At 41.2% G+C, this 10,103-nt stretch overlaps 1 protein-coding gene across 1 annotated transcript; it reads right to left on the bottom strand.

Moving 5' to 3' along the window:
• Window positions 1-1,381: 1,381 nt before the first annotated feature.
• lrrc4bb (leucine rich repeat containing 4Bb) lies at window positions 1,382-8,585 on the bottom strand. The gene is made up of 3 exons (XM_062442708.1): window positions 8,547-8,585; window positions 3,807-4,390; window positions 1,382-3,692 (listed from the first exon to the last, which is right to left on the bottom strand). The coding sequence occupies exons 2-3, from the start codon at window positions 4,047-4,049 to the stop codon at window positions 1,695-1,697; spliced, it is 2,241 nt and encodes a 746-aa protein (XP_062298692.1). The 5' UTR covers window positions 4,050-4,390; window positions 8,547-8,585; the 3' UTR covers window positions 1,382-1,694.
• Between the last annotated feature and the right edge of the window lie 1,518 nt (window positions 8,586-10,103).

Raw genomic sequence — 10,103 nt, 5'->3', positions numbered from 1 at the left:
TTAAGAATAAGATCATCTAGTTCAGTCGAAAACACTCATTTTGCAAAACCAGTAGTGTCTGTAGAACATCTATAGGAGTGACTAAAAGCCTGTCTGAACATGTTAATAGAGCAGATGGCACCTACAGTATCATTACCAGAATGACTAATGGCTAAACCACAAACCATACATTCCATCCCGGTTTAGCACAGAAGCCTGCATAATGTCTCACTCTTTACTTATGTGGTTGCCATATTGACCCGCCACAGCCCAATATATGATTGATTTATTTCACACGTAATGATACATGGCTAGACAACTGTACACATTATATCAAACTAACAAAAATAAAGAAATACATAGTTGAAACGCAAGAAGCGTAAATGGCATTTAACATATGAAAGTTACACTGTAAAAATGTGGATCTTACAATTGTCATACAACCAGACATTGTTATTATTAATATACTGTACATTTCCATTCATTCCAATCATCTTAAGATGGATGTTCAATCCTTTCTTGAATGCTGCTGCTGCAGATAGATGTCTAATCATCCTTATAACAGCATTTATGGCATGATTATGGTAACCATGAACAAGGAGGTCATATCAAATTCCTGTCTAAAAGCAAATATCTGGCTACTGATCTGATTCAAATAACACATTGTCAACACTTTATTTTACCCATACAGGTCTTTGCATTGGATTACTTTTCCTTGTTTGTGGAACATCATTTTACCATTATTTGATGCTGGCATTTAAGTATCAGAATTGTCAATTCAAATACCAAGTAGCTGGCTTTTACAAAATACATAATACACTCTCAGAACACAAAAGTTTGTAATGATTATTACTGAAGCAACAGACAAAAGTTTGTCAAACAGAGATCTGCATTTACTGTTCTACAACCTAAATGGACTTCATGTCACAAAGCCAATTCAAAGATTCACAATGAGTGTTGCAATTGAGCCCTTATGTTTCTGAGAAGTAGCCAAACTTAAAACATGTATCATAACCAACCTCCCCTATCACCCCCCTGATATTCACAAAGAAACAAACAATACCAGCTTATACATCCACCCCAAAATATCTCTGCATCGGAGTCTGCAATGATACATATTTAAATGAAAATATATTTATATAATTTGTGGATTTTTCACAGTAGTTTGTACTGCACTGTACCTTTTTGTCCATCTATTTATGCCTACATAATTGTCACCTTGAGGGAGTCTATTGAGTCATTTGAGAGAGAGTGTGGCTTGTGTTTTGTGTGGAAGAAAATGTCTCTTGGATTTTGTTCTGTAATATCGTCGATCTTCAATGTGGTAAGTGCTGTCTTTCATCTCTGCTGGCCAACAACGATTTGGGGACTGATAACTCTGAAAGGCTAGTTTTTCCCTATGAGAACACAGCTTGTAGAAACTGCAAAAAACATTTGCTTTGGCACAGATTTACATTGTAGCAATGTCCATTCCTTGATCTCCATGGCCAGGATCGTTACTACAAACACAAGTGGCCCATTGTGGTAATCCTTGGCTCAGTACACTGTCACGGGTAAGTCTATGTGTTTGTGTATTGCCGTGTCAGTCTATCCTCTCTCCTGGTGTAATGTCAATGCACTCTAGTGTCTAATCATTCCGCGCATAAACCCAACATCAATCCCCTCTCTGTCTTCGACTCTTGCTCACTCTCTCTCTCTATACTCTCGCTTTGTTATTAGATCTGAGTCTCTTGGACATTTTCCTTCGAGCTCCCCTTGAAGAGAAGAGGCTCCATTTGGGGATTCTGATTTTGGCCCATGAAACCTTTGATCGATCCATGTAAGCCCATTGTAGGCATGGGTAGGGACATTGGTAGTGGTGGGGACATAGAAAGGGTGTTGGTGTTGATGCCATTGCCTGATGTAGTGAGCAAATTGGATGTAGAGATTGGGACTGAGGTACAGGAGATGGGGATATCCTGGCATTGCTTGTTATTGAGGATCCCTCCTGGTCCCATCCCTTCGGTGCCAATACTAAGACCCATCACGTTGTTGTTGAAATGATGGGTCTTATAGTAATGGTTCAGAGTATCTGAACGGCCAATGTTAGGTAGGTTGACTATTTCTGGATGATGTATCCGTAGGGTTCCTTCTCCACCACTGCCAGAATTCATGGTTGAACCACCTGAGATGCCACTTCCGGCACCAGCTCCAATCTCATCTTCTACATTGACAATTTCAATTGCTCTGGCAGGTCCGTGGTGCTTGTGTAGCTGGTGCTGCTTCCGGAGTTTATAGAAGACCACCAACATTACAGCTGCCATAAAAGTAATGGCCACAAAGCAACCAATAATGATCTTAGTTGTTTTCATTACATCATCCAGGCCTGGAATGTTAGTTACATCAATTATGGACACAGTCACTGCATTTTCAGTGGCTCTGTTAGCTCGTGGGGACAGTGATGAAAGAGAAGAGAGAGAAGGAGATATTGTGATGCCAGGTTGGCCCTCTAACACCCCTCTTTGAACCGTGGGATTAGGGAAATCTATGAAGGTCTCGTTAATATACTGTCTTGCTGAGTTCTTATCATCTCCTCCTCCTCCTACTGTATCTACTGTTTCCACAGTAACAGTGGTGAAATAGCTGTAGCTGTTGCTGGGGTCTGAAGCAGACACATTGAGCACGGCGGTTGCAGTGGTGTTTCCGGCAGAGTTGGTTACCATGCAAGTATACTGCCCGGTGTCTTGCACTGTCACATTTGTGAAGTTCAGTGTTCCGTCATGAAGCACTGAGATCCTAACTCGATATGATCCGTGGGTCATCAGCGTGCCATTTGGAGTGAACCAATTCACAGACGTCATCGAAGTTCCAGTACGACATTTCAGCTCAGCAGCCATGCCCTCAGTAACATTGAGGTCAGTGGGTGGCTCAACAATCACTGGGGCATAGCAGGTGAAGTGGCTCTGGTCTAGTTCCCCAATGTACTTGCCCTTCAGACCTGGGGGTGCATGGCAGCGAGCACAACATGTGGTGTTGCTGGGAACTGTTTCTTTCAGCCACCAGCTGAGCCACAGAACATCACAATTGCACACCCAAGGATTGTGGTTGAGATGTACCCTCTCCAACTGGTGCAAAGGGGTGAAGAGGTCATGAGGCAGGGAATGCAGGGAATTGTGGGAGAGGTTGAGCTCCTCTAAGTTTTTGAGGTCATCAAAGGCATTGCGTTCAATGACTGACACTCTGGAGTGCATTAGCCACAGCTTGCGAAGCGACACTAGGCCCTGGAAAGATCCAGGTCTGACTATCCCCAGCTGGTTCCCTGACAGCTCCAACTCCTCTAGTCGTACAAGTGGGGTGAGATTAGGGATGTCCTTCAAGCCACACATGCCAAGATTCAAGAAACGCAAGTTGACCAGACCTTCAAAGGCAGCCTCTGAGATGAAATCCAGTTTCCTGAGTTCCCCTAGATCGAGACGGCGTAAAGAGGGAACACGGTGAAAGGCAAATGCCGGTAGCGTCTCGATGGGGTTGTTTCGTAGCCATAGTTCCCTTAGCTTGCTGAGGTACTCAAAGGCTTGTGATGGAACCACTGTGAGACGGTTGTCAAAAAGCTCCAGCGTGTTTAGGTTAGGAAGGCCATTGAAAGCTCCCACCTCAATCTGCCGGATATGGTTCTTGGAGAGCTGGAGGATTTCCAAATGCCGCAGATGCTTAAAGGTGTCAGACTTGATCACCTGGTGTGGAAACAAAAACACGGAGGCATGTTGTAGCAACATCAGAATTACTGCTGTCAAAATATATTCACTCATCTGAATGTATGGTCTGTTTTTAGATGAAGCCATATTTACCTGAATTGAGTTCTCTTGTAGATTGAGGTATCTTGTGTTCTCTGAAATACTGTCTGGGACTTGATCTAAAGTCTTCCTTGTACAGATGACACGGCTCGCCTGATTGGAGCAGGTACAGGGGGTGGGGCAGGGGGGTGCTGCCTCTGTCAGCTGAGGTCCATGGTTGTGAAACCACAACAAAAGCTGGACCAACCAGAGGAGGGGGGAAGGGGCAAAGGGGCTGGTCACCATGACAACACGCATGGCAACTGAGTCATGACCCACCCCTTTTGCTATGATGTTGATAGGTCACCTCCAATCAAGGTAATTTAAGTGCTTATGTTGATATTCATATTTTTTGCTTTTATTCAATTTTTCTCCTTCAAGCAGTCACTTTAAAAATTGTGAGTGAAAATGTTGATGTTATATTAAAGACTGTATTATTAACAGACTCTTAATTTACTTTGCTCATTATCAAGCACCTTGTTGTTTTCAACGTGTCATTCTAGGGAACCATGCATGTTTTGTTGTCATAACAATAAAAAAGAATTTGGGGGAGAATTTGCTCTTGAAAGTGTTATTTCCACAGAGGCTGTTGCTTCTCACTGTAGGGGAAAGAGAGAAAAGGAGAGAGGAAGGAGGTCAAGTAAGTGCACAGTGCAGTAGCTTTAAGATATTAGCCTATCACATACATGCAAGTATTGCCAGAACTGAATTAAAATCCTAAAATATTACAGTGGACTGTTGCCAGAGTGCATGACAAGCTGGGTTGGGCTTTCTGTTCTGAAGAGGTGGCTTTCAAATTGTGGTATGTAGTCCAACTGGTGAGTCAGCTGCCATTTTCTTCATAGGTTGAACGTAACATCTGGGTCATGGTGTGAAATGGCCACAAATTTCTCAAACCTCAAGTGGGGTCACAAGTGCTGCAGCAGGCTCATTAGTATGAAGGCACACTGTCTATCCAACGCTATGGAACTGGTTGGCTACTAGTTAGATACTGATATACTGTAGGTGGAATCTCACATTTAAATTAATAAAAAGTTGTTGATTGCAATTACTGTTGGTGGGATTCATCTAGACCTAAGGTTAATGCAGAGATTCATGCAATCCATCATAGGGCAACAGAACAGCACTACAAATGAGATAACAAATGATGCCTGCATGCAGTAATTTAGCAATTAAGATATGAAGGAATGATTATTGACTGCTGAAATTTTACTGCAATGCACATGCTGTTTACAATAAGCAACACAACCACAAAAGTTGATGAACCAAACATGAAAATGACAACTACATTCTGAGCAAGAAGGGAAAAAATGGGGTAAAATACATATATGGCTTTTGTAGTACATGAATCTATATTATGTTTTTCAAGTGGGGTTTATCTTTGGTTAATAGTGTGTCACACACTGTCTTGAAACAGAAATGGCTGCAAGCATCAGCAGACTCACTAAATTTAGAAGTGATTGGGCTGTTTCTCTTATAATGATAAGACCAAAGAGAAAGTTCATTGTTTTCTCAGCACATAATGCTTGATACTACAACTCTAGCAGGCACAACCCTGTGTTGTCTGTTACACAAAAGAACATCTTTGTTATCTATCACATCATGTGATCACTGTGTTATGATTGTCAATATTTTGCACAAGATAACTATTGATATATTTTCCAAATATTATCATTCAGTAATAATGAATCACAGTATTTTCAAAAGGTTCCATGGCCGTCTTTAGCATCTCCTCTCCAATGCTGCGACGATGCATGCGCTCCTAGAAACACGGTTGCTGTGGCAACCTGCTCACTCACCATCTTGTGTTTTTACTGTCCAGTGCCCTATTCCACATTACTGTGTTTAGCTGAGCTTGATGAACATTTGCTGTGCAAAACTGATCATTGGCACCTTTTTGGCCAAAGTCAATTAAGCTTTAATTAATTTAAATCTTAAGGTTTATTTCCTTCACAGCATACCAGATATTAGATCAACAGTCTTTGCCTCTATGAATACCTACACCTATACGAGGGCAAACTGAATGTTGAAAGTCTATAGTTTTGTATATGGAAGTGCAAGGAAACCTTAGAAAGCACACTGTTGAACCATGGCCTTCAATATCACAACAGAGGGAACAAATCTTCCATGAATCTTAATGTCTACAAGGTCTGAGGATTAGGTCAACATCAGTCTTTAAAAACATAGCTCTGAGAACTCTAAAAGCATCTATTAAGAAAGCTCATAAGGGAGTGTATGCTAAAAATAGGCTTTTCCAGATGCTCTGCACATCCCACAGACTGTCTCTCTCTGTTTCTCTCTCTCTCTCTCTCTCTCTCTCTCTCTCTCTCTCTCTCTCTCTCTCTCTCTCTCTCTCTCTCTCTCTCTCTCTCTCTCTCTCTCTCTCTCTCTCTCTCACAAACACACACACACACACACACACACACACACAGATGTTCACACATCCATATCGACAACTGTTCCAACTGTAACTGCCACAGAGAAATAACATCACATTATCCATGTCCGATTAGAGACAGAATGTAGATTTATGAATACAAATGGTAAACCAAAATGCGAATGTATGCAACTCCTTTGCAACACTAAAACATACTTATTATGGTGTTCTTTACACTGCTGTTCTTCCTTGAAGAGTCTCCTTCTCGTCCCTATCCAGCAGGTAATTATGCATTTCAATCATATGACTCAGATAGAGAAAAAAAAGAGTTTCAATGTCTCCCTCAGACGTCAGAATTGTATCTGATCCAGACTGGTGGTTTAAAAGTTACAATAATTAGCTCATCAGAAAATGATTCATAGAAACATCAAAACACAACATTATTAATATTCAGTGGTCAAATAATTGATCATACCAGTACTTCAAAACAGAATTTGTTTTTCATGCACACTGGTTCTTCATTAAACATGTTGTTAGGGTGGTGCTTTGTCATTTTTCCTTTGTTTTTATTCTCTCTTTTGGAAGGGGTTTGTCTCAACAATATTAGCAGCTGAATGAACTGCAAGGATCCTAATCCCTAATCTCTTCTGCCACTGCTACTATGCCATTCTGGAAATTTACAAATATGGAGTTAATGGTGATATTTGTCTCACACAAACATAAAAGTAAGACATGAGCAGTTGTATTCAGCAAAAATAGTTTCAGAAAATGCTAATGCATTTCAGTTATTACATCATCAGAGGAGTGATGCATTTCTCATCAGACAAAGGCCTCTGGTAGTTGTCAGTAACCAGTTGTTCAATGCAGTTGTTTCTTAAAGAGTTAGACTACATTTTCTTTGCATTGAAAAGAAAAAAAACACCCTGGGTTGAGATGGTAAAAATCTATGTGATGTTAAACACCACACAAGGTAAAATTGTATTGTGGAGTGAGACCTTGAATCTGCAGGCAGGACGCCTGTTGCCTTGACCTCCCATCCTCAAGTTCTTCAGCATGAGAGCACAAGAACAACAACATACACATTTTTAGGCATTTTTAGAATATCACACACCGACTCATGTGAGGGGAAATTCTGTCGCCAAAGGGCTTTATCTTTATCCTTGTGTAAAATGTGTTTTCTTTGGGGTTTATGACATGCAGTCTACATGTATTTTTTCTGACCAATTTCAGTCAAAGGTATTTCTATTTCTTGATCTTGGCCGTTTTTTCATGTCAAGAGCAGATTGCAACCATGTAGATATTGATTATTCGATCAGGCCTGAGAGAGCGCTCAGTCGTGAAAAGACAAATTAGTGCAAGCTGCTGACCAATTGCTACAAACCTATCACATCATCATAAGCGCCTGATTGTATCAATGCCCTGCTCTCCACAACAGAGTCGTTAAGGTTTATGAAGAGGCAAAAATCGTGGTGTTGTTTTCAATAAACGCAGAGGCTCTGAGCTTTGGGATGTTTCCTGTAAGCCTACACAAGGCCCAATTAGACCTCATGTATTTACAGATGGTCTAGATGAGCACAAAGCGACACAGGTGCAGCAGGGCCAACATCATCTACTGTAACTATGACAACAGTAGATTGATTCAGGACGTGGGAATCAGGGTAGCATTTCATCATTATAGTAACGACCAGCGCTGTTAAGAAAGAGACAATTGCGGGTTTATGCCAAATATTTTCTCCACTTTCAACCAATGTCAAGTATATTTTCTCAAATCTTTTTGATACCAACTCATGAAAATAACAAAAAGGCCATAACCGGGCAATTTCCTCCCGCAGTCGCAACCTCTGATCTGCAATCTCTCTTCATCATATACCCTCTAGCATAATATCTCCTACAATTCAACAGAATGGCCTTATTCATCTATGCAGCTGCGCTCACTACGGCGCACCTTCTCAAGGAACGCAATTGAAATTCTGAATAGGCCTAATTCTGCACATGCTGCATTACAAAATGGCTTGCATCCATCCTCTCTTCATGGTAATGACAACATGACTGCACCCAAAAATAATCCATAGGCTCACTATTTATTTAGTAATGACATGTGTGGACATGTGAAACACCAGTTTACATAAGGAACCATGTTATTTAAATACATTTGCAAGGACTTACCACAGCTTTATTCCACTGATCGACGCTAACTATATCGCTGATATTAATTATTCACTTAAATTATTATCAATCTGTGCAACCTCTGCACATTTTCTTATCCAATCTTGTTAATCTCGTTACTGATTTCGGCATCCATGCAGATTAGGTAACAAATGCAATAATTACGCCGGCCATTTCAGCCCCTTCTACCTGTACAACCAATATACACGTACCTTAATGTTTCGGCGTCTGCGGCGTAAGGTCGGTGTTTTCTCTCTCCTCTCGTCCCCTCTACCGATCGTCAGTTTTTTCCAACCTCGCTATCTATCTCTCCTTTTCTCTTCCCTAAATTGATTCGCTTGTTTCCACGACTGTGAGCTGGCTCTTGTTCTTGTAGGCTATTCCGCAGCGCCAACGCAACGCGGGGGGCTACAGTGATGGCAGGTTAGAGATGAGCAAGATCCACACACACACACGGGAGGAGAAAAACAGGGATCAGATTAAGGGTAGTTGGAGAGAATGATGTTAGTAATATCACATTTAGGGACGAGGTCCGGGACGAATGCATCCATGCGCCTTATCATCCTTGGAGAGGAACGCAGGCAGCAAACGCGACGGCGCCCGCTGGGCAGAGCATTTTGCGTCCAGCATAAGAGGCTCTTTACGCACATTCCGTATGTTTAAGTCTGAATCCCACTAAGACAGCATTGGAAGAATAGGTGAAGGACCAGCGACTCAATAATATACCTGCGTTCATTAGATGATTTAAACATTAAAATCTTCATCCAGAGCAGGGTATCGCCACAATAAAACAGATTTGCTTTATTTTAGTCTGCAAGGTTTGTTTAAAACTATACAGTGCAACATATGATTTAGACATGTACAGTGTATGTAGTCACATATTTATTAATATGACTCAGCAGCACTCATTGATCAACAGGATTCATTTGATCACTGTGTCTCCTCTAATAAAGTTTTCAGTTCAGTTTTCTGTGTTTACCACTGTGTAATGGCCACCTGTTTTAACTCACTTGAACCAACAAGCCAACAAACATCTGCAGTAAGAAACAGTTCTGGTCCATTGACTCTTAAAGAGTTCTGTAGGCTTACTAATGTCCATACTCATAATGAATGCTCAGTGCTAGCACATGCATTTTAGTAATGGCCAGCTAGGATTAAATCTAGCAAACTAATGAGCTCTGTTTTCTGCAGACTTTGCATATGAGTATTTATTTATTTTTTCCCAAAGCAGTTCTCAGTGGTGGATTTAAAGCTGTGCATTTGCAAGCCGTGACCATTACTATTACTTGCTGTCAGGATCCAGACATGGACAACAAATCAAAAGCCAAAACTTCAAATACTTCAGAATCCTGCAAAAAGAAGGTTGCACACTGTTAATTAGAGAATTAAAAACAATGCTATTAGCCAATAAAGAAGGCTTTAGACAGCAGAGAGATCTTTGTCACACATACAGACACGTGTCAAGGGCTTTAGTTCTCCTTCACCATCACTGCCCCCATCACAGGGCAAATTTGAGTTCAAATTTCTATTTGTGCAGAAGAAGAGATTCACCCCTTGTAGCATTGTAGTCACTACCAAGGAATAGTGTGTGAGTAAAAATAAATCTCAGTACATCTTTGCTCTGTCTCAGCTCACACTAAAGGTCAAAGGACAGAGAAGGCCAGTTATGCTTCAGAAAGACCCCCAAGATATCTCTCTCCTCCTCTCCATCTTCCTCCCTCCCTTCACCCTCTCCCTTGCTCTCCCCCTCCCTCCCTGTGAATGCCGTA

The sequence above is a fragment of the Scomber scombrus genome, chromosome 21 (genome assembly GCF_963691925.1).
Source record: "Scomber scombrus chromosome 21, fScoSco1.1, whole genome shotgun sequence".
In the NCBI taxonomy this organism is placed as follows: Eukaryota; Metazoa; Chordata; class Actinopteri; order Scombriformes; family Scombridae; genus Scomber; species Scomber scombrus.
This window is presented reverse-complemented; position numbering and strand designations above follow the sequence as displayed.

Coding starts and splice junctions, on each gene's coding strand:
- lrrc4bb (XM_062442708.1), bottom strand. CDS start 4,049: ATGCGTGTTGTCATGGTGACCAGCCCCTTTGCCCCTTCCCCCCTCCTC. Junction 3,693..3,806: donor TACAAGAGAACTCAATTCAG/GTAAATATGGCT, acceptor TTTCCACACCAG/GTGATCAAGTCTGACACCTT.